Raw genomic sequence first — 24,268 nt, 5'->3', positions numbered from 1 at the left:
GTGGTATAGTGCACCCAGCCTTTGGGCTGTAAGGCCTGCTAGAGGGTTGACCTACCTATGCCACAGGCAGTGGGTTGTGGGGCACACTGAGGGGAGTGACATGTCGATTTAGTCATTTTCTCCCCACTAGCACACACAAGCTGTGAGACAGTGTGCATGTGCTGAGTGAGGGGTCCCCAGGGTGGCATAAGACATGCTGCAGCCCTTAGAGACCTTCCCTAGCCATGGAGCCCTTGGTACCAGGGTTACCATTTACAAGGGACTTATCTGTGTGCCAGGGCTGTGCCAATTGTGGAGGCAAAGGTACAGTTTAGGGAAAGAACACTGGTGCTGGGGCCTGGTTAGCAGGATCTAACCGGGCACTTTCAATCATAACTAGCATCAACAAAAGGCAAAAAGTTAAGGGGTAGCCATGCCATGAGCCCCCCCCCCCTCAAAAAAGCGGGTTAAACAGTAAAAATAGATGCTCATGTCTGCTAAAGGAGCATCATCAGGTGACCTCTACGGATGCGGCGGACGGTACCTCAATGCCAGGAGTCAATGTATTAAATGGAGATTTTGTGAAAGCTCCACTGGGTTAAGCCACCATGTCAAGACAAGCATGCATGTTCGGGAATGGCAAGCACTGATTAACATGATGGACAATACCCTTTATATTCAACTCTGGGAACACAAATTTACTGCACACGAATGCCCAGTGGAATTCAATCACAACTTGACTTCCGCAGATTGTGCAGTAGTATCATATGTGGAGGTTTTTAGTATGATAAGCCGTATCGCACCCAATTAGGTACCCATGTAGACTCAAATCAGTTAATATTTAGTGTATTAACACACTAACTGCAGGCATTGCAGCCCTCCATATGGTGAAATTAGTTACACATTTCAATAAAAACATAATTGTATGGTGTATTTTTCAGAAAACCCTACTATTACAGAGCACAATCTAGCCAAAGACGTGTCTACAGTTCGACCCAACCATCACTATGTGGGTCTCATCAGGGCTGAGCCATCTGCCCTTAGGCTCTTGTCGTGTGTTGATTAACTCAGACTGACAGGCGAGTCTGCAAACACAATAAGGGCATAAAGGCAGGTGGCTCAGCACTGATGAGACCCACACAGCGGTGGTTGGGTCGAAACGTAAACACGTCTTTGGCTGGATTGTGCTCCGTAATAGTAGGGTTTTCTGTTGTATTTAATGAAAAATAAACCATACAATTATGTTGTTATGGCAATATGTAAATAGTTTCATCACAGAGACCACTACACCATCTAAATATTATCAATGTATGCGTTAATACACTGAATGAGAATCGATTCGAGCTGCCCTGTGTAAATAATTGGCTGTGAACCGACCTATATAAAACTCTACAGATTATAGCAAATACCGGTATGACCTGCAGATTTTAACCTCCGAATGTGTCCCACTGGACAGTTGTTTTGGAAGGGATGCAGCTATCAGTTGGTTTACAGTTAGACGTGTGCTACACGAAACATATATTACCTTCTAGTCCAAGACTCACCTTTTCATTTTTTCCTCTTTTCGGTGTTGTCGAACCCGCTCCTTAGTCAACTTCTCGTTTTCTAATAAGACGGGTTTCTTATTGGTCCATCGGACGGGCTTGTTCTTGGGTTCGCAGTCGGAATGGCCTGCATTCTCCAGGTTGTCTTGGTCCCCGTTCAACGGATAAGCTATTAGACATAGGTTACCGTCCTCGCTGCCTTCGAAACTCACGGAAACCACTCCTGGAGAGGCAAATAGGGTTGGGGAAAGCAAACGAAGTGGCTTTAGTAACATGGCTCGTGAAACTGTTTTATGCAAAATGATGATGAGCAGTTCTGTTGTTCTTACCCATTCCTTAGTTTGTCACACGTCAAAACTCATCCGTAAACCTAACAAATATCAGAACACCTAGACAAACACCCAACGTAAACACAGATTATTGTTAACGCACACAGGTTTAGCTGGGAGATTCGTCTCCTAGTGTTGCATAATGTAAACAGATCTAAAGAATAACAGGACACGTTTTCAATCAATGAAAATATTTATTAATTTCTTCTGGGGTCGCTTGTTTTTACTTTTTTTTATTTAATTTGAAGTAAAGCATCTGACATTTTAACAGATGTAAAACAATTCCTATTTACATCTTTCAGCAGATCTGCTTTCAGTTTTGTGATCTGGCAGAATAAAAAAAAATGTTCAGCAATCACAAATCTGTAAAGGGAGGGAGGTGTATGAAAGTACAGAAGGGTACAGGGATGCATGCAAAGCAAAACAAAAAACAGGATCACAGAACAACGAGCAGAATTCCGACAGCTTGCAGCTAGAATCAGCACACTGTATATACACCACAGTCCAAGTGACTGGCTTGAGAGGCGCTGCCAAGAGAGTTTCTGTGACACGCAGAGGATCCTGGGAGCAGTCTCTAGGGCACTGCCTTGGATTTAGAGTCTTTGTGAGACGCACTTGTCAGTGCGCAGCTGTTATCGACGGGCGCTTTTCCTTACAGTAACAGCAATGGGCACAGTTCTAGGCGAGAGACTGGCACTCCTGAACTGGGCAGGCGGCCTCCAAGTGCATACTGCGGCTGGGCGTGCGGAAGCTCCAGCGGGCACTGCTGCCAAGCACCAAAAAGGAAGCACTACAGGAAATGGGGGGCACAGCCAGCTAGCAAATGGCCTTGGCTTTGTCCTGGAAAAAAACAATAAATATGGCCCGAATCAAGCCATCCCTCCCCCGCCCTGATTAAAAGATAAAAACACCGATTAAATGTAAAATCTTAGACATAGTGAGCACACACCGCTTACAATATTCTTACTAAAACCTGCGATGGGAATCATGTACAAGTTATGTGTGCATACGATTAAAGCAATCTGGTCAAAGAAAAATCCCCCAATTGTTAAATTTTAACTTTTACCAAGAAACAAACGAGAAAGAACTTTAAAAAAAGTCCGTTAGCTTGAAAAAAATGAAAAGTTTCAGTTTATTGGAGGAGTTTGGAACATGCATCAACTGAGCAGTTTTCATTTCCTAGAACAAACGACAGTGACCAATACAAAGCTCGGGAGGAGAGGAATACTTGGCTAGCCCCGCACCCACCGCTTCTGGACTAAGACTGAAGTCACTCGGACTTCGAGACAGCCCCAGTATCCGTAAGTGTGTTGTACTCCTGTGAATTAAAGAGGAGTCACACTAAGCTGGGAGCCTGGTGCCTTATGAATTGGTCCCAATATGGTTTAAGTGCTTACTCTTAAGGAGAACCTTAGACTGGGGCTGCACGCTTGGAATTAAATTTTACCCAGAGCAATTTCTTTCCAGAGCCCACCAAAGTCTACAATGGCTGAAAAAGCAATACAAAAACGAAACAAGAAAATGATGTATGTAGTGTAGGAGGCTGCCGCAATAGGTCCCAATAAAAAAAAGCACTTACCTTCTGCATCTAAGGGAGGGCTACGGCTAGCAAGGGCTGCTCTAGTCTAGTGAGTAGTCAGCTTTGAGACTCTGGCGAGCGTCTCACCCATTCACCACAGCCTGCTCTGACAACACCAGAAATACAGAAAAACAGAGAGTAACCCCAAAACCTCCCCGCCAGGGAAGAGATTTTAGGGAAGCAAGCGATGCTCTGCACAATAAAGAGTCGTCTCAAAACGCTCTGGTGACTTACCCTTGTACTGCGGGGTGAATTTGCGGATTTCAAGGGGCAGCGTCTCGTAGAACTGGTGCTCCCTCTGGATGAGGGGTTTGCAGATGGTTTTGTCATTAAAGCGGAGGACACACGAGTGCCCCCCGACCTGGTGCAGGAAAGGTTCGAGGATGACTCCTTTGGCGTAGTGCTCCACTTCCATCGTGCCGAATGCAGGGCTCATCCTTGTAGCTCATTAGACAGAGAAGCGCCGAAGGGTGAAGAGAGGCTAAAGGGAAGCTTCGAAGATCGGTCCTTAACAAGCAGCTTATTTACGGTGGCCTTATTCTGTGAGAAGACAAATGGAAAAACAAAAACCTCCACTTTTACAAGGAGAAAAAAAAAATCACAGTCCAGTCATCATGTACTGAAAGGAAAAACAGGATCCATGCATCCTCCGCCGCTCGCAGAAGCCGACTGAGGCTCGGAGCTTCAGGCACAGAGACAAATAGGTGAGGTCAGAGGGACACAAACAAGCCTTGGCTCCACCCACCGGGAGAACCGCCCAATCAGACTAGCCCTACGAGGCTGGGTGGGGGCAGAGAGGGCACAGAGGAGAAGGGAAACACTACTGGCTCAGCTTTTTTTGCTTCTGCAAACGTCACAACATTTTCTTATCAACACAAAGGTTATAGGTCTCAAACAATAAGCAAGGAATAATAGACAGAAAAAGGAAGGGATAAAAATACAACCACTGATTCAGTCAGTTGAGGTGATACTTTCACTGAAATATAAAGATTCGTGTTCTACTTCGATAAACAGATTCACTGTGGCAATTTAATAGGTGCATTTTCGACAAGCTTCCTTATATAAAGATAAAAATTAGCGGAACTGTGGTGAGTCTCCGTTACACTAAAACAGTCAGCAGTAAAACAAAACACGTACGTTTATGCAAAACAATATTAAGTGTGCACAGCAAAATACTCAGCAACCAGACATCAGATCTGAGCGCCAGGGGATCACACTGATTAATGAAGCCGGAGACTTCAGTGCCCAGGGCAGTTCTCGCAGTCACCGGGGTGTAAAGTCCACGATCCCGCACTCTTCCGTGGTGAGGGATATATGGGACAGTGAACGCACGCGTGGTGGTGAACTAAGGCAGTGGAGACCCAAAGGAGTTAAATAGTTGGTGCTGGTGGTCGGTGCGGGGCCCGCTGCGGTGCTTTGAGGGTAAGAAGGTAATCGAGGCCGCCTGCTCTTGCTCCTTCGGACTCACGTGCCCTCCCATCAGTGATTCCCACCCGCCGCGTCCCGACCCTGGTCACCATGCCCTTGCTCCCACGGGCTCACCCGCGCTGACCAATACCACCCGCCGATGACCCCTGCTCCCGCCGCACACCCGGTCCTTGCTCGTTCGGGCTACCCCGCGCTGACCACCCTCCCGTCAGTGATTACCACCCGCCGATGACCCCTGCCCGGCCGCACCCCGTCCCTGCTCACACGGGCTCACCCGCGCTGACCGCCCTCCCGCGTCAGTGAATACCACCCGCGCTGACCGCCCTCCCATCAGCTGTTACCACCCGCCGCACCCCAGGCATCCTGCCCTTGCTCACCCGCGCTGACCACCCTTCCCGTCAGTGAATACCACCCGCCGCACCCTGCCCTTGTTCACCCGCTCTCTGACCGCCCTCCCGCGTCAGTGAATACCACCCGCGCTGACCGCCCTCCCATCAGTTGTTACCACCCGCCGCACCCCAGGCACCCTGCCCTTGCTCACCCGCGCTGACCGCCCTCCCATCAGTTGTTACCACCCGCCGCACTCCAGGCACCCTGCCCACCCGCGCTGACCGCCCTCCCATCAGTTGTTACCACCCGCCGCACCCCAGACACCCTGCCCTTGCTCACCCGCGCTGACCGCCCTCCCATCAGTTGTTACCACCCGCTGCCTGCCGAACCCTGTTAAACCTATTGAAGCCGCATGGGCCTGCGCCAAGTCACTCCTGCGAGGCAAGGACAGAAAACTCAACGTTCATGGAGTTCGGAGAAGGCCGCATGAAAGGCCACTTTACAGGTGGTGGACGACGAGGAAGCGGGATGGGTGACCTGGCAAGGCAGAACTGAAGGCCTCATTAAATCACACGTCTCGGAGATAAAGAAGCTTACCTGCACGGTACGGACGAAACTAACTACAAATGTTAGACCACACATAGAAAGTAAATAAACATCAAAGAACGAAAAGAGCAGTTCAACACAGTAGTTAGGGGAGTCAGATAATATTTTAGCATAAGAGTCGCTCTGTAGCCAGGATACAACAGACTAAATAACACTTATAGCTGCTTGCTGGTTCAGAAATACTTTTTTTTAAACCCATGAGATCACAAACAGATGCGAGACGGGCATCACAAACACGTCCTAGAAACGGCCTGAAGATGGCGCTCGTAACTCGCATCTGAGCCGAGTGAGGCAGCCGTGCGAGTTGAACAATCCGTGTACAGTGTCTGTACACCGACCTCTGGAGGGGCCCAGCTGACAACGCCACTTCCCCCAGCTAAAGACTATGAACCGCAGACGAGGCGTTCACAGGAACGGGGAGGGTCGGAAACAACTCTTGAACCCCTCTGAAGTTAGTTACTGTACACATTCTGCCTGGGGCGCCCCCTTGATCTCCCCGCTTTGATGGCGATCACGGGTTGGAAGAAGGAAACGAGAGGGGGTCGGCTTCAGACAGAGGGGGGTTGTGTGCGCGCAATGTGTGAGCCGGGACCCCACACACTCCACAGTAAGCAGGGCTGGGGACACGGATAGGAAACTGTGGCTAAGGTGTTATACGGCGGAAATAAGCTAAGGAAGGACCGTGTGAGACGGCCGCCAACCTGAACGCTAAACCTCGGACAGAGTTGGACGGGAGTGCGCTTTTTGCTAGACGCGGCTGTTTTTAAACATTAGCCCCAGATACCTGCCAGGAGGGCGGACAGAGAGCCAGAAGTGAAACAGTTCAAGCCGTCTCCGAGGCCCAGAGTGAACATCTGCCTGGAGTCCCGATGCTGACCACGGGAGGCGAACGCGAGATCCGGGAAACTCCATCGCTGGATCCGCCTGTACCAGAGATGATCGCGCAGGAGGCTTCTCTGCTCGGAGATGCGCCACCGAGGACCTCCAATCGCTGGACCCAGCAGTATCAGACGAGCACACACAGAAGACCCGGGAGACCAATCGCTGGACTTGGCTGTGTTACCAACGTTCACATTACACCCCATGGTGTAACCGATGTGCACACGAGAGACGCAGGGAGATCCGTCGTTGGATCCCACTTGCACCACCGACGTTCACAAGAGACCCGGGGAAATCCATCAATGAATCCGGCTGTACCAGCGACGTTTGCATAGGCCTTCTCTGCGATGCAAGCACGAGACCCAGGGACATCCATCGCTGGTTGCAGCTGTCGGATCACTGCAAAGCTCAAGGTGCCCGTCTCTAACAACGGGACGGGGAAGCAGCCGTAGACAGCGGCCCTTGGAATGGGCAGAACCATAAAGCCAGGGGTTAGTGTTACCCAGCAGGAGACTCCGATCGGCATGCTATGCATTTTACGGGGCTCCTTTGAAGGGACACACCATTCCGGGTGCTGTCTGTGAAGCCAGTAAATACAGATAGTGCGGGTGATGTATTCACCTGGTGAGGAATTTCTGTACAAATCAAAATTTCGGTCTCTCGAAAGGCAGTAACACCCCAATGGACCATTTCTCTTCTTCAAAGTGAGCAACACCTGCCGAGTGCACAGTTAGCTCCTGAACTACAGAACAGATTTTGGCTACAAACCATTTTAAATGAGGGGCTTACTGAGAAAATTAGTTATGCCTAGATGCTGTTAAAGAGCCATCTGGAAAACTAGACATGTCTGGTACAACTGTGGATAAAGGCTGATATACTTTGGTTTAACCAGTACCTATAAACTTTCAAACCTCGAGTGCGATGGGCAGGAAAACAGAAGAAAAAAGCTCTGCGTTACACTTTAACGTGAGCCTACAACAGAGAATTGTTATCTAGCTGCAAAAGCCACACTGTGGGCTCACCAAGAACAGATGGGCTTGCAGCCTACAGATTGTTTACCATTGTTTGGCTTTACTGTCACTCATCCGCCTGCTTCTTAGTCAATGGTGTGCCTTGTTAATCTTCTGTTTGTCCCTACACTGTGGGGCCTTTTACAAGAGTGCATGTGTTTCTAGATGTCTCCCAACTGTTCTCCCTCACTACCTGTTGCTCTCATCCGCCTGCTTCTCTCCCACCCACACAGCGTAGCTTTATCTCCCACTCACACCCCACGTTGCCATGTCACTAGTTTGCTTTTCCGCACCCCAACCTCCGTGCTGCTTCACACAACCACACCTGTGTTACTTCGGCAACTTGTTGCTCCCCACATCAACTTACAGAAAAAAATGCTTTCCCGTGTTTGCTCTTTTTATTTACTGATACAATTGGCAAATAAGAGGGGGAAAAAAGCACCTACGTACGCACTCGAATGCGCGGTGAACACACCTACAAAATCAAACAGGCGGCCACAACTTTTTTTTGTTTTGTAAAGCTCGAGGGCCTATGCACATTTTGACCTGTTGTAAGTATTTTGTGGGATTTTGACCAAGCCCATCACCTTCACTCATTCATGGGCTTGACTTTAAAAAAAAATCCCTTGATGTCATTGGTAAATGATTTACGTTTGTCCCGCCTTGAGGTTGTTTTGTTACCGCCTTGCAGACTGACCCTAAAACATGGATTACTGCACGACTGCCGATATACTTCACCGTGGGCAAACTGTTTCTTGTCTCTCCTCTTCATGCTCCATGGCAGCCATGGTGCTCACAGCGCAAACTCCATCAGCGGTATTGACGCACTGGTCACATTGCTCACACACTTACCTAATCCGAGTAATATCTTTTTCCTCTCCCAGTCATGCTCCATAGCTTAAAAAACACTTGTAATTGATAAATGTCTTACGTAAAAACAGAAATCCTCAAAGCAGCTCTCCCCACACAGCAGGAGAGCCAATACTGCAATATTAGCTCTCCCGCTGTGTATCAGCTCTGCATTACGCTTTGCAGGCCATTATTTTAGAAAACATTTCGACACAACTCAGCCTTAGGTGGTCCTAGGGCAATGGGACCATCTTCAAATCACTCAACACTACATGCTCTGTCTAAATCATCTCTGGATTCCCACACTAGGTTCGAGGGCATCCCAAAATAACCCGTTCCACCATTCAGTGACTTTTTAAGAGCTCTCACTGTTGCAACTTTTGTTTTACAGCTGGGAGCAATTTGTGTTACAAGCCTCATTTGTAATTTCATTGCAGTAGGCTTGATAGTCCTAAAAATGTGTAATGCGCTATGCCCTCAAGGGGCTAAATATATGGTTATAGTGCATTACTTTGACATTTTCTTTTCATGTGGTTATGTCCTCTCGGGGCTAACTATGTGCTTACAGGACCATGTTTCTTATAAATGCTATTTTCACTGTGGTGTCTTCTAGGGGCTATTCTGAGCATTACAGTCTAATGCCAAAAGTTTATTTCTGATAAAGGTTTTTATTGGGTTTACATGATAATTGTTTATGTTTTATTAATCGCCCCTTAGGGCAATTATGACCATGATTCAGGCCAACTTAACACAATATGTTTGAGTGATCCTTCTAGTTTATTTCTTTCACTACCCCTGCATGGCTGCTGTGCCTTTTGTTTTGGGAATTGTGTTAGCTAGCTAGCAATTCTGATGGGGAGGTGGTGAAAGTGGTATTCTATTGGAATTCGCATGGCAGATTTAAATTAGGATGCCAAATGGCAACATCTTCATTTTTGGCTGCAGATAGAGGAAGAAGGTAAATGGAAGTGCTTTATTATATGCAGGGCCACCGGAATTATGTGGCAGGAAAAGAAAATTATGAGGCAAGGTTGATCAATTTATGTGGCAAGAAAAGTCCAGCTATGAATTTACAACACCAATAGCTCTAACAAAAGCAAATTCGAGACCTACTGCAAATGCTTTTTAAATTCCACTTTTAGCCATGCTGTGCAGCATCAGGGATAATGTACAGTATCACTAAAATCCACTGGAAAAAACAATAGGCCCCATAATCTAAACCTATTGGCTTTGTCAATGCTTGTTATATACTTTGTCACAGCACAAATGTACCACAGGAGTTATTCTATGCAATTCTGCACACATTCTGCTTTACTGCATACAAATATATTAACATTACTGAACACCTATGTCTGCCTGGTATCAAGACCTGGGCCTCCAAGGGAATACACTTGAGCCCTGAATTATATACACCCTTTCACATTCCTTTGAGAAAAGTTCTGTTAATTTATAAACTAAATAAACAAACACAGGTTTAAATAAAATAAAAAAAGGGGGGGGACCTTTAGCAACAACATCTCACAATGAAATACCGCCACAAGGAGGGTCAACAACCCCACCAATGCTTTCGAAGTGGACAAAAAGGAAACATGACCCTCCTTGACTACAGTCATGGAATTTACTCCCACCTTATCACTACTGGGGGGTTCTTCTATAACACTGACTACTAATACAAGGGCGAGGGGCATTTGAAACACCACCTACAAAACTGCATGTGCCTGGTATCTACACAGAGGTGCAGTAGAAATACATTTCTGGGTTCATCTGCATGGCAGAAGACAGGACAGAACTTTTTCATGTGCAATACAAGGCCAAATCAATACAACCATTTTCTTGGAAAGGTCCTGCAGGACTATGGTGATGCTCGACATATATTAACGTGGTCCTTCAAGATGACCCAGAGCAAAATAGGGGTTTACATTTAATTGTTGGCTCTAGCACAGGCCAGTCAGCAGGTTTACACAGGTATGTGTCGCCTTTCCCATCCTTCATTTTCTCCTGCTCTCTGTTCCCATCCAAGACTATTTCATACGAGCAGAAAGGCACTTCATGGAAACTGAAGTGTCAGGGAAAAGTCCTACCCTGTGTCAGGCAACTGATGGGCCAACTAATCACACAAGTGCAGCTCTCCATAGTGTCTGGATGATCTGGCTAAACATCCCAAGGCAGTTAAAAGAAGATCCCTTTGTTGCTCATTTGACTGGTCAATTTTGAGTGGATCAGCTCTTAAACACTCCTTTGTAGTCATGAAATCTCCACTGGGCTCTATCACTAAGACTCCTAGGTCGCCCAATATTCAGCTGCCTGTTCTGTTCAAAGACATTCTGTAGGGTTGGTTACATTTGTTCAGATGTGACATTCAATGGATTGGGTTTGGAGGAGATAATGCTGCTATGGCCATCTATGGCTGAGCCCAGGAAGGCCAACAAGAGTCTTCTGCACTTGTTTACTGCTTCTGGACTCACAACTATTTGGTTTAAGTTAAAATATAGTTTAATTTAAAAACCTGGTCACAAACTGGTAGATAGAAAGATGGCCTTTTTATTTTTGCTTCAAAAAGATAAATATTCTCTTGAATAACCCAAGTTTCAGATCCCAAACGAGAAGAGATTAGAAATGCACACCAGAATCCCATCTTCCTAGTATACTTCTGGTTTAATTTGTGTGAAGATGGATCAGTTCAGCACAGGATGAAACCAAGTGATGGACAGTTCAGCCTCAGCAACCTAAAAGGTATTTATCTGCAGAACTGTATCCAAGACAATCAGACTGCTGTGAAGAGTAATCACAAATTGCATAGTGTATGTTCTAAAAGAGAGGCAAAGGGTTATTTAAGTCTACAGAAGTAGATCAATCCAAAGCCTGAAAACTTTATGTATGCATCTTAATTCATGCTAATCATTTATTCCAGGTTGAAGTGAAGGTAAAAGACTACAATGGAGGAAGTTTCTTCCCCATTTAGATACCAGGATAGTGTCACCTAACAGACTCTTACTTTTTAAAGCCAAATCCAAAACAGAGGAAGGCCATTACCACCATTACTGCTATGATATTCTCTTTAGTTTCAAACCAAAAGATTTGAAAGATCAAGGGCACTTACGGTTGCATTGATTAGTGTAATAAGATACACAGATTTTATTACTACGCTCTATTACATTTCTTTTGAAAGCCCCATTTACATTTCTACAAAGTAATTTTTATTTGCCTCTGCTCAAGTGATGCCAGTTGCACGAGCAGTAATAACCTCTTATGAAGATATGTACATTTGATCTATAAATAGGAATAAAACTGCATCTGCAGCTACATTAGATGGATGGACAGGACACATCCACCCCTTGGCGTCATCTGCCCCGACATTCCCTCACACCCTCGTGCCCACCCAACCTTTACATGTGCTTTACTCTTCTATTCATCTTATCCCAGAATGTCACTCACACTTCACAGGAGGCAGTACAGCTGGTAGCATGAATCTTGATATAAACCACTAAATCCAAGGCATGACCGAAGACCAAATGTTTAGTTTAAGAAATTTATGGAGCACATGGCTACCAAAAGGCCTCCCAGCGCTAAAAAGGTAGGTCAAAACCCAGAGCATAAGCCCAGTAAAGGAATTCCAGAGGTGTGCAGCTCTGACTAAGAAGGAGTTACCTCCCAATATGGTTCTCTTAAAACAGGGGGTGCGCCCCAACAGGGCAGCAGAGGACCTCAAGGGTCTTCTTGGGAGATAAAATGAGATATTTTGCCTGAGAAATTTGGGGCCCTTGTTATAAAGGGCTTTGTGAGTCACACATAGAGTCTTAAAGTTGATCCCCTGCTTTATAGGAAGCCAGTGGGAGGGAAGCTAAAGCAGGTCTGGCTGATATATATCTGGGTGTATTCTTAAGTAAACGGGTGGCTTCAGTTTGTGCTACCTGTAATCTCCCTATCACATAGCCAGGGGAACTAAGAAAGAGGGAATTGCAATAATCCAGTCGTGACAATATCAAGGCCTGAATAAGAAGTCTTCTAGCAGGGAAAGGCAGGAGTTTGAGAATTTTCCTCATAGTATTTAAGAGGCCAAAACAGGATGAGGCGATCTTTTTGGATTGATAGTCCATCGTAAGACGAGGGTCAAGCCAAAAACCTAGGCTCTCAATGTGGTCTTTAGGAGGCAGGAGATTTTTAAGATCCTCTGGAAATAATGTAGGAGAGTTAGAAAGGGCGCAATCGCCTACAATCATTACTTCCGAATTTTCCATCACTGAGTTTAAGTTTAGATTCAGTCATCTATTTGGCTATATCCGCCAAACAGGATGAGAGATTCAATTGAGAAGTATTCTCGGCATTTGAGAGTGACACTACTGAGTATCATCAGCATATGAAACCAGAGACAGACCATGGTGTTCCACAATTTTAGCCAGAGAGGAAAGATAAACATTAAAAAGGGTAGGACCCAACGAGGAGCCCTGAGGGACGCTGCAGGTAAGGGAACATGTATTAGACAAAAATTAACAGTTGAGAACTTGGAACGTTCTATCTTTCAAAAATGAGGAAAACCAGCTCAGTACTGTGCCTTCCATTCCTATAGCAGAAAGTCTTTGGAGGAGAATGTTATGATCCACAGTGTTGAATGCGGCACTTAGATCTAACAAGATAATGGCTGCATGTCCACCACAGTCTAAAAGTTAGCAGGCGTTTTCCATGACCGCTAGTAAGGCCGATTCTGTACTGTGCTGGGGTCTAAATCCCATTTTAGAGGGGTGCAGAAGTTCATGCTCTTCTAGGAAACAGGTTAGCCGATTGTTAACATGCTTTTCCATTATCTTAGACAGAATAGGGAGAAGAGCAATAGATCCTATAATTGCTCAGCTGCATGGGGTCGAGTTTAGGTTTTTTCAGTAAGAGTTTGACAACAGCATGTTTCAAAGACTGAGATAGGGATGCAGAGTTTATGAAATAGTTGAGAGTGTTAGTCAATATAGGATATATTATGTTGGAAGTCAATGCTAGAATGTGAGGAGAAGCGGGTCGAGGGGAGAGCCTGATTTTACAGTGTGCAAATGAGCATAACTATACCTACTTTTTGCTCTTTTGTTCTATAACCGCACCTCCAGTAAGTTCTTACACAACACAATAGGATGTAACAGAAGGAAGTATGGGCAAAATTATATTTCAATTAAGTGCCCTAAAGCAAATATTTGGGGAGAGGACATTATTGACCACTCCAGACAACTCCATCAAAGACTCACAATCTGCAAATGAGGTGCCTTGTACACCTCTCGCAAACTGTCCTGAAGAAAAGAGAAAAAAACTATGCTCACCATGTTATGTAGGTATGTGGCATTTGTATAGCAGAAAACTAGACAAAAAAGAAGGGGAGCCCCATGTAGGGTCACAGGGATGTGGAATTCCTATCGCCCGACGCCCGGGACATCTTGTTTGGGGTCAAGGGCAACAAGATTTTATGTTTACTTTGTCCTTGGGACAAGTAGACCCAACTCTCTGCAGCACAAACCCTTTGGCTGCCTGTTTACAGAGAGTGGAACTCTCTGCAGTTGAGGTAATGTGTTTCCAAGAGATAATGCTGTTCGAACTTGTATTTATGGTTCATTATTTGAAAACCTTCATTATTAGGGTGAGTGCTGTAAATAAATGTTTTAATGTCACACTTCACTACTGACGTTGGTTCCAGTACAACAACAAAAAAAACGTGTATACACATGTTTGAAAAGTTTAGGTTATGAGGCTAAGTATAATGCTCCCAGAATGCTCTCTGATTATATGCAAATGAAGTGTCATTTAGTAAAATGTTTTGATGCATGCTAGTATTTCTCAAAAATATTTCTAATGGAAAATCAGTGTAACCATTTTCAACACGATTATGGGAAGCATGAAAATAAACAAACACTGACAAAGCCAACTGATCTGACATATTTTTATAAGTCTTTTAGTTTCATCAATGCGTGTATTGTTTTGTCATGGCTTTTGTAACACTTTATTGTTGTGGGAGCTACCAGGTCCTCAACATTGTAACAAACACTGGCAAAAAAAAACCAAAACGTTTTTGAACTCTAAAAGCACATGTTGCCACCAGTGGCATAACAAAGGCCCCGCAGCTGCCCTCCAGGGGGTCCCTTCAGCACAGCACCTGCCCTGAGTGAGTCTGGAGAGGGGGCTCCTCCATGTTCTTTGCAAAGGGGCACCCTCCAGTTTCATTACGTCACTGATTGCCACTGTAGTTCCTGACACTGAACAAAACTACTTTGTGTGCCAATATGCTCCTTGTGGAAGAGAAGAATGCGATCACTCACAGTAAAGCCAGCCGAAAGAGAGAGAAATAGAAGTTTAATAAAAACAAAATATCATTGTTAACACCAGACCTAATTAGGGACCAAGACCCACATGTAGGTAGCTTTTTGCATGTCGCAAACAGCGACTTTCGCTGTTTGCGACGTGCAAAAAGTACATTGCGATGCACAAACCCAGTTTTGCGATTCAGTAACCTGGTTACCGAATCGCAAAACGGGTTTGTGACTCGCAATTAGGAAGGGGTGTTCCCTTCCTAATTGCGACTCGCAGTGCAATGTAGGATTGTTTTGCGAATGCGGGCGCAAACCAATCTCAGTTTGCACCCATTTCAAATGGGTGCTAACACTTTCACCAAAGGGAAGGGGTTCCTCTGGGACCCCTTCCCCATTGTGAATGTCACTGTAAAAAAAATTTCAGAGCAGGCAGTGGTCCTGCGGACCACTGCCTGCTCTGAAAAAATGAAACGAAAACGTTTCATTTTTCGTTTTTGTAATGCATCTCGTTTTCCTTTAAGGAAAACGGGCTGCATTACAAAAAAAAAAAAAAACTGCTTTATTGAAAAGCAGTCACAGACATGGTGGTCTGCTGTCTCCAGCAGGCCACCATCCCTGTGAGGCCGCCATTCGCAAGGGGGTCGCAAATTGCGACCCACCTCATGATTATTCATGAGGTGAGCATTTGAGAAGCCCTTGCGAATCACAGATGGTGTCAGGGACACCATCCTACATTCGGATTTGCGACTCGCAATTTGCGGGTCACAAATCTGAACCTACCTACATGTGGCCCCAAATTCTTAAAGAAAGTCACAAAAGTGCACCCATGGTATATGTCGTACCCCTATAAAATATTTGTGAACTGTATTTTAGCATGGGTAAATACGCATGTGTAGATTTGCTCATGTGAAAATCTATTGAGCATTTGCAAGTTCATTTTCCCTCCAGCCACTTTCTTCCCAACCCTGGAAGAAGTTCTAATTCTGCCATTGTCAGGAGTAAATGTCCAACCTTTCTTATTATGGGAAAATATTAGAGAGAAGCTGGTGAAAATCTTTAAAACATGCAGGTTAGTAGGTTTGCAGACTCAAAGGCATTCCAGCCCTGGAACTATTGCTTACTGCTTCCTCCAGCCCCAGTATGCAGATCTGCAGAAAGGTGGAAAAATAAGGAAATTGCTACAGTAGGGATTGAAACTGCTAGTATTCAAGCCCTACTATGGTAGTAGCCCTGGCATAATCAGAGAGGCTATTATCAGAGCTCTTACATAATGAGATTGCTGCTATAATTTGGCGCCACACTACATGGCACCAAAGGGACAAGTAGATCTTTTTACAGGACAAGTAGATTTGAGAAGCAACCTGTCCCGTGGACAAGTAGATATTTTAATAAATTCCACACCCCTGGGGTCAAAAGCAAGCATAGAATATGTGCCTGGTTTATGGATCTTTATTGCATTGTAACAAGGTGTTTTTTAAGGTGTGTCTTCAACACTTTCCTAAATAGAAGCAACATTGGTGGTGATCCTCTGATACAGGAATGCTGTTCTAAATTCCAGGTGCATTGATGGATTTTTTAATCAATTACGAAGTCTCCAGTCTGCTGGCTGCAGGTGTGCTGAGAGCCACCAGATATGTGGAGCTTCTCAGCAAGACAAGTGGGTGATGTGCTGCTTATAATGAATTATAAATTATGTGGCTGGTTTAGAAGATGGTGCTGGTCGGCATGAGGAGTCAGTGGAGCATTACCAGGAAGGGGTAATGTGATCATATTTCTTCAGGCCCCTTTGGGATGCTATTGTGGCACCTTGAAGGCCATGAGGGCAACACTACCATCCAGATGTGAGTATTATGGCATGAATGGCAGTTCTGAAGTCACTTTCTGGAAAAAAACTATTCCACTTTGGAACCATGATGCCCTGTTTTTCTCACAGTGTTATCTTTGCCAGTTAAGCCCATTCAGCACTCTAGGGTGTGGATGATGGTTCGATAGTCAACTCTGACAAAGGCAGCTGAGAAATCCAACAATATCAGCAGGTAGATATTAATCTTCAACACTACTAACAGACCTCATAGAACATAGATAACCATAACTTTCAGTGGTAGTTTGATTGGGTCTCACAGGGCAGACGCTAAATAATATTTCCCGTATGGCAGTCTTGTAGGTCCTACTAAATAATCTGGAAGAAACCCCTGAAAAATAAAACAAAGAAATAAATCAATGCTAACAATATGTCCTTGTATTCCCCATGTAGCTGCTAGTCTTTTGGGTGCAGGATCTAAAGATCTGTAAGAAATCCCGGCAAAAAAACAATGCTAACGATCTGTCCTTGTATTCCCCCATGTAGCTGGTAGGCTTCTTGGGTGCAGAATCTACAAAATCTGTTAGTACATACTAGATATCCTGCTTGAAAAGGCCTTGGCCCTCATTACGAGTATAAACTTGTGACAGGGTGGCCACCCCGGTGGTGGCTACCTCCCTGCTGGACCGCTTATGACTTTCTCACTGGGCTGACCGGCGGACACCCAAGGTTCCCGCCAGCTAGCCCAGCCGGAAAGTGGCAGCAGCATTGTCACCAGCTCATAATTGAGCCAGCTGCAATGCTGCCACCCGCAGGGGGGACACCAACACCCTGTGCATTACAAGGGAGATCCCTGCGCCTGTTCTCTGCCCTTTTCATAGCAGTGAAACCACCACGAAAAGGCTGGTGGAGAACGAGGTCGAATCAGGACTGTGCAGCACCACCCTGACTGCTTGCTACCTGCAGCCGCCGTCAGTTCATCAGTCTCACAGATCCTAGCAGAGACGACAAGACCATTGCGGTCGGACCGGCAGAGCTGTAATGTGATGGTCGGCCTGCAACAACAGCGTCTGTCCAGACTTACACTGCGAGACTGGCGGTCTAGGGACTGCCAGACTCGTTATTAGGCACCTAGTCTCTTCCACATTCATGACATCCACCACTTCCTTTAAATGATCTCAAAGTGCATGTCTTCAACCTGCAGAATAAAGAGGATGGAGTGACTTTTGGGAGTGCACAAGGACCCTCCCTCATTATACCACAAGGCTTCCATGTGTATGCTTGTTCTCTTAAATTTTTGGTTTCTAGATCTTGAGTGCTTTGCTAATTTTATTAGGACAATGTCCACCTTTGGGTCAAAATAAGAGAAAATAAAGATTATACACCTTAGAAAGATGCTTCATTGCTTAGTGCTGGTGAGCTGCCTGTGCCGTGTGAATGACAGATTTTTGACTGCACCTACATACAGAAATTTAAAAAGGAGACAAAAGTTTTTCCGTTCATGTGCATGGAAAGACCATGCCGACTGAGGAGCATGTTGGCTCACTACAATTTCAGCAGTGAATTGGCAACATACAGTGCATGTGGAAAGAAATAAACAGGCCATACTTGCTGCAATTCTAACTGCCCCTTATATCACAACTGTGCCTCGATCTTACACCAGTTGATCAGCTACACAGCTCTTGGATCTGCAGGCGAGGGGGAAGAAAGCCCTCAACAAAACTAAGTTTAAGACCTGGGCTTTCTATATCTTCATGGAGGGCCATGATCATGGCATTTACGAGGTGGTACTAAAAGCATTTGGAGACCACACCACTGTGAAATCCATACATAAATACAGCCAACACGTTTCATCTCAAAGGACTTTCTCAAAGTTCATGTGGTAATTTTCAGAATAATAGAACCCTCAGAATATGATGGATGAGAGGAAACTATAAACTGGGGGTAGTCTCAAGTAACATGATGAATATGTGTATTACTGTTAGCAAAAATGGAAGTTGAACCAGTAGAAAAAAAAAAAAACAATAGCGCATCTGTTCAATAGTTCTAGTTTGAGTTGCCAAGTTTGCACGAAATGTTGTGGAGCTGTTGCCAAACTTAATATGTAATTGGCTCTGCAGGGTAAGTGTGAAAAGGCAAAAGGAGCAAAGACTATGACACGCTCTCTGAAGTTTTAAACGCCTTCTTACAACTATGCTAGTACTGAATGTTCTTTGAGACTGTGCTATCAATTGCCAGATTAGTCAGTACCTAAAACCTAAAAAAAAAATCATGACAAGTCAATAATTGTGTCAACATAGGCTTTAGATCTAATCTTCGAGTGTAGTCTGGCAAGTCTCAAATGTATTAGCTACAAATAAGTCTGATGCAAGCTTATAACATTATGTAGCTGCAACTACAGAATCCCTAAAGTAGTAGTCCCTCTGCGACGAAAGACGGTTCCGAAGACACCATCATCTTCCTCGCCTAAGCGGGCCAAAATTCTTTGAACTCATGCAGCCATTAAGGGACCAGTCCAGGCTTTACCATCATATACGTCTATTTATAGAGAAGAAAAAAAACTAGAACACGAAAATAAGAAAGTTCAAAATCGGAGAACGCCGAATTGTTAACAGTACTACAAAAAAAAAAAAACTCGTAGGTGAGAGGAACGCTGTACTTTACTCAAGCAACGCTATGCGGCGCAAAAACGTAGTATGAGGTGATGGTTCAGGCTGGATGGAGAAGGCTAAGAAAATTCTACTGCAGCGGTCATCAATCTCCGTTCCAATATCTGCTACGGGGGCCCATGACGGACTAGGAAATCAAATCAGTTTAGCAGATTAATAAAATACAAATATATAAGAAAGCAAACGCGAAGGCAAAACGCTGCTTTGAAAGAGGAAGTGAAAAAGCGTAAGTACACTCGTTGGCCTCGATTGAAGCATTCGCACCTGTCAAACAGAGCATGTATTAGAAGCGAAAAAAATCAGTTATTGCCCAGTGGCAAACATATTGCTTCTTCTATTGGAAATGAAACTCAATTTTGAGAAGTTCCGAACTTCCTATTAAACTTCATTTTTTTTTATTTCCGCATATTTTTTTGGTGAATTAAACTCAATTTGTTTGATGCATACTTTTTTCTGTATTTGTATGTATTGTTTTGAGGATCAATTCGCAGCAGCACACAGCTTCCAGTAATAATTCAGTGGGTGTCCACAGGAGTCAACAGGTTAAGAACCTCAGAATTATAGTCAAAGCCATAGAAATTATGGGGTTATGTGGCATTACCCCCCATTGACTGATGCATAACTGCAGATTTCCACAAAAAATGTTCCTAATGCGAACGGATCAAGTGTTACTAAAACGTGGCAATACATTTTCCGGAGCAGTGAAGGCCTTTTACAAAAGTCAGTGGTCATCTTTCAGTTTCTTATTGTTGTACTTGGGTTTAAACTGGTACTAACTAGATGATTGTTTTTCCTTGACAGTGTTACGATTTGTAAAAATGACGATTACAAATGCTAACAAAATATGCCGCATTATTTGCATTTTCTTGCCGCATAATTCCAGAGGTCTGGGTATACCATGTAGAACGAATAGTGTGAAAACCACTAAAGGATACGAGCTCAAAAACTGTGCCGTCATCTAAATTTACTACTGCAGCCTTGTGACGTCTAAGAAACAGCTAAAAAAAAAAGTCGATATTCCTGCCTAACCGGTGAATCGCGGGGGTTGAACGCCCAAGGCACATACTGCACCTCTGCTGGCTGAAGCTCATCAGTGACGTGGAGATGGGGAAATGGCCATGAAGGAGTAAAGAGAAACTTGAGCCCAATAGACAACTGAAAGTAAAACGGCAGGCGATGGGAGCAAACATTGGAGCAATAAAGCCCCCGATAAGAAACGTAAACACGATTAGGAGAGGGATTTCGGTAGTCAGCCCTCATAGATTGCAATCCTGGAGGCGGACATCGTTCCGATATGGTATACGGCCCTCGGGCCGGGTCAGCTACTGTGGGCCATATAATTTACATAACGTGGAGATGCTTAGATACACCAGTCGCCGGGGACGCACCGCACGGGCGGTACCCACTTCGTATTAGTCCTGCAAGGAACATCCTTCGAGTCCAACCACTCGGTGATAACCTGCAGGGTTTCTACCCCATTAAGAGTGCTGCTATAAAATGTCAGTCTTTACAACGAGGGTCGGGATGGCACCCCAGGGTAACTCGACACTTTAAAGAGCTGACGGCTGCATTAACCTCTAGTACCTGTTTACAGACCATTAACTATCAGTATTGACGTGATCAGGTGATACCCCATATTTATATAAAACGCACATGTAAAATATTTTCTCAATAAAAGGAGCAGTACCTACCAGTTTAACCCCATAACTGTTTTCAATGAGCTGTACGAAGCTTCGCGTCATAAGGAGATCCACATCTTATTTTTCGCAAGCGCACTTATCTTCTGCATGGCCTTGTAAAGCCGCTACACCGAGGCCTGTATGTAAAGATTAAATGTTAATTCACTGATCGGCCTGACCCCACGCGACGGGGGTGGTCACAACGACGGACCATTAAACAACAAGGACCTACCATTTGTCAATTCGCATCAACCTGCCGAGCTCCCCATTACTTCGCAGTAAAACCGACCTATACATGGAAAAGGGTTTATTTTGCTCAGAAAGCTCTCGGGATCTGCCCGGGCATACTTGTCAGAAAGGCATCAAGACGCTTTTTTTTTTTTTTTTTTTATATTGCAGGCTTTATGCGGTCGAACCTGACACCAATGACATCTAACGCCTTTTTTTTTTGGCCAAGTCAGCCAACCATCCACGGCACTTGGCCACTGTACATCCAAACTGACGAGCCCGGGAGGGCACGGCCCCCACCCCCTCCAACAAAAACCCTCTTACACCAACAGTAACTCTCCCCAAACAGGCAGCTGGTGGGGGGAGGTCCCCCAGCGCAGGTGGCCAAGCACCCCCGCGAAAAGCCCAATGTTACTCGTGGTCTCCGGGCGGTGCCAGGGGACCCGAGAGCACTCGCTCCCTGCCCCCCACCGGTACCCCGAGACCCAGCGTTCTCCACCCCGATGCACGAGCACCCCCAGAGGAGCACTTAATATTAAGTAACTAGTGATGGGGGTCTGTGGGTGACAGGGGAAGGACCGGAAGGACGATCCATGCCCCTATGTGTACGGCTGGCAGGAGCCCCGACTCTGACCCGTACCAGATGCCCCACCCAAACCCCGGCCCTTCCCGAGGAGACAAAGATCGCCAGCCCTGCTCAGAAGTCGCAGAGGCCCTGTCTCGGGGGATCCTGGTTCCTAACTAGTCTTTTGAGATATGGACCGGTCCTAAGGGACTTTAATTGGAAGATCCCACCCATTAATATCCACCCTCGCCTGGTGGGTGCCATCCTCCCGGGTCTCCTCTTCAGCCTGCACATAAACATCTTTCATGGACCCCCATGGGATCTCCCCCATTGAAAAACAAACGTGCATTTTGTGGGATCACTTATTAAGACACACACTCGAGCGAGGGGTGGGGTCAAAACGCGGAGAAGCGTCTTTCTTACCAACATAAAAAACATAAAAGTGCGTGTATTTGAGCAGCTAGAAGGCTCACGTTATGTGAGAGCTTCGGATGCTACCTCGGCAGGTCCGGCTCCCGATGTCTCCCGACGACACACCAACCGGCACGACGTTTTTACGACAACGTCTGAAATACACACCCAGCCCTAAATCAAGCATAACGACGATAAAACAGCCATCTGTGGAAGAGGAAACGACAAGAGCAAACGGAGACACCACAAACCTGACTAAAAAAAAAAAAGAAAAGCTAATTTAAAGAGTGCGGGCTGGTTCCACGCGTCACTGAGTGCCTTAGTTACAGTATTTGTCCTTCGATAAGGGTGGCGAGAGGCCAGCCCCGCTCTAACGCCATAATAAACCTTTACCTCAGAGATGGACGTCCGGTCGCTTCGTCGCTCCTTCTCTTTTGTCTGTTGAAAGAAACAAAATGGCGTCGCTGCTCGCCGCTGCCGGCCGACTCAGTGGGACGCCGCGTTCTGATTGGACGCGTCCACCGAGACGCTTTCCGATTGGCCGAGGGGCGGGCTTCCGCGACGGTGTTGTTACTAAGGTGGAGCTGGGCAGCTAAACAAGCGGCGAGGGGGGGGAGGCTTCTGTCAACTGTAACTGAGCAGAGGCCAGGCATCGAAGAAGGACTATCATGCGAAATGTCTACGGGAGGGGCTCAGAAGGGAGGTAGACATCTTACAAAGGTAGCAATCACTGGGTAAATCTGAAAAGTGGACGCTAACTACCAAGTAGTGGCTGGAAAACATTTTTATTTTCCCTCATCCTTTTTAAACAATGCACATACTAATCAATTTACATTTATATAATGATCATTATTTTTAACGTTCTAGTATCGCTTTTAGTAATAATTATTCCGTTAAGCTACAATGATTTAGTTACTACTGCATGAAAGAGTAAATGCTTTTTTAATCTAGTATTAATGTTAACTCCTGTTCTGAGATCCACATGTCACAAGTCCAAGATGGCCTCCATAGTGTCACTCAGTGCCTGGTTCTGCTGTGTCTCCTGCGCTCGTCTTCTGGCCTGGGATTTTCCACTGGCGCCGGCTGTGCATACAGGTGAACAGAGGGGCGTGGCCTTATTGTTTACCTGCACACCGCCAGGAGAGGTGTATTTTTTTGTGTTTTTCACAACATATTTAAGCTGTTTGCGACGATGATTGGAAAATGTCCTGGTTATGATAGAGCTTCACAGGTCTTACCAGAGAGTTCTGGAAAGACGTGGCATCCTCTCGTACCCCCAAAGCCATTTCATAGCAACTGGGCACAATTTATGATATGCTCCGACAAATTACTAATTTGTCTGTGTACCAGTGCCTAACTACTAATTTTTGTTTCTGTGCATCTTAGCATTAACTTCTAATTTGTCTTAACCGAGTTCTTTACTGTATCTGGCTTCTGACCTTTAATAGGCTTATTGGAAGTATTGCTTTATAATTGTAATGTTAGGGCACGATCTCTAATGAAGGTATCCATCACGCCCACCTTCGCGATGCACAGCTAATTACTCTGCCTATTATATCATTGGTGACATCTTATATAGCAGCTTTGATATTATCACTACAACATGTGCAAGAAAATTAATGATAAGAAAACTGTGCATGGCAGCAGGGGTTTGAGTTACAGTTACCTTAGGGATTGAGTTATAGAAAGAACTCTATAACTGCTAAATTTCTATGGTTTTGTTCAGTGAATATATATATATATATATACACACTTCTGAGTACAATGCTAAATATGTGTATATATATATATATATATATATATATATGTATATATATTCACTTAAAGAAAACAACAGGGACGTTATAGTTAGGTTCTGAATTTACTCGCACAAAACCAGAGAAATTAATCAATTATAGCTATTATTTCGAGTAACTATAACTCACGGCCTAGGGTAATTATAACCCGCGACCTCAGCATGCAGAGTTTTTTCTTCAGTAATTTGACTGCTAATGTTTAATTCATATTTTTATTAACATTATGAAAGTTGTCATGAGCGCTGTAATATCTGGTGTAATTAGCAGTGATTGATGAGGGTGTGGGGTATAGTTACCTTAGGCCG

General features: G+C 45.1%; 1 protein-coding gene across 4 annotated transcripts in view; it reads right to left on the bottom strand.

The window, feature by feature from the left end:
- Positions 1-22,654, bottom strand: part of IP6K2 (inositol hexakisphosphate kinase 2) — a 37,882-nt gene extending 15,228 nt beyond the window's left edge. The window contains exons 1-3 of one of the 4 annotated variants that reach the window (XM_069206212.1): positions 22,561-22,654; positions 3,666-3,971; positions 1,524-1,746 (exon numbers count right to left, since the gene is read on the bottom strand). In XM_069206212.1, the coding sequence (XP_069062313.1) occupies positions 1,524-1,746; positions 3,666-3,867 (425 nt within the window). In that variant the 5' untranslated portion in view covers positions 3,868-3,971; positions 22,561-22,654. Of the gene's footprint in view, positions 1-1,523; positions 3,972-20,975; positions 21,101-22,560 lie in introns of those variants that run through there. The other 3 variants (XM_069206214.1, XM_069206213.1, XM_069206215.1) reach the window with 3 other exon arrangements.
- Between the last annotated feature and the right edge of the window lie 1,614 nt (positions 22,655-24,268).

Source organism: Pleurodeles waltl, chromosome 9 (assembly GCF_031143425.1).
Source record: "Pleurodeles waltl isolate 20211129_DDA chromosome 9, aPleWal1.hap1.20221129, whole genome shotgun sequence".
NCBI lineage: Eukaryota > Metazoa > Chordata > Amphibia > Caudata > Salamandridae > Pleurodeles > Pleurodeles waltl.
The sequence above is the reverse complement of the archived record's forward strand: the minus strand, read 5'-3'. Positions and strand labels throughout refer to the sequence as shown.